This window comes from Eimeria mitis, genomic scaffold (assembly GCF_000499745.2).
Source record: "Eimeria mitis Houghton genomic scaffold, Emh_scaff1021, whole genome shotgun sequence".
NCBI lineage: Eukaryota > Apicomplexa > Conoidasida > Eucoccidiorida > Eimeriidae > Eimeria > Eimeria mitis.
Window position 1 is genome coordinate 2931 of NW_013567135.1, and position 453 is coordinate 3383.

The 453-nt window shown below is 59.4% G+C and overlaps 1 protein-coding gene across 1 annotated transcript in view; it reads left to right on the plus strand.

Annotated features, from left to right (window-relative positions):
* The window catches only part of EMH_0027710 (protein kinase (incomplete catalytic triad), putative), a gene marked incomplete at both ends in the record, with an annotated part of 13546 nt that overhangs the window by 1262 nt on the left and 11831 nt on the right, over positions 1-453 (plus strand). Inside the window, 2 exons of the mRNA XM_013494069.1 lie at positions 1-234; positions 377-451. Coding sequence (XP_013349523.1) covers positions 1-234; positions 377-451 — 309 coding nt within the window. The remainder of the gene's footprint in view (positions 235-376; positions 452-453) is intronic.

The following is a 453-nucleotide window of genomic DNA, read 5'->3' on the forward strand; positions in this document are numbered from 1 at the left end:
GAAGCAGCAGCAGCAAGAGCAGCAGCAGCAAAAGCTGCAGCAGCAAGAGCAGCAGCAGCAAGTGAATCTCTTCGACTTTGTTTTTTTCCAGCAGCACGCCGTCAAGCGTGCAGCAACAGCAGCAGCAGCAGCAACTGCAGCAGCAGCAGCAGCAACTGCAGCAGCAGCAACTGCAGCAGCAGCAGCAGCAGCTTCACTCAGCAGCAGCAGCGGCGAAGGTGGAGACTGCCGCTGGTGTTGCTGCTGCTTTTTGTTTGTCATTCTCTGGTTTCCCCAGCAGCAGCAGCAGCAGCAGCAGTAGCAGCAGCAGCAGCAGCAGCAGCAGACACAACGGGGACGCCAGTTGCTGCTGGCGCAGCTATAGACGTGCCCTCAGCACCCCTCAAAGACGGGCTGCAGAAGCACTGCAGCAGCAACAGCAGCAGCAGCAGCAGCTGCTGCTGCAGCAGCAGC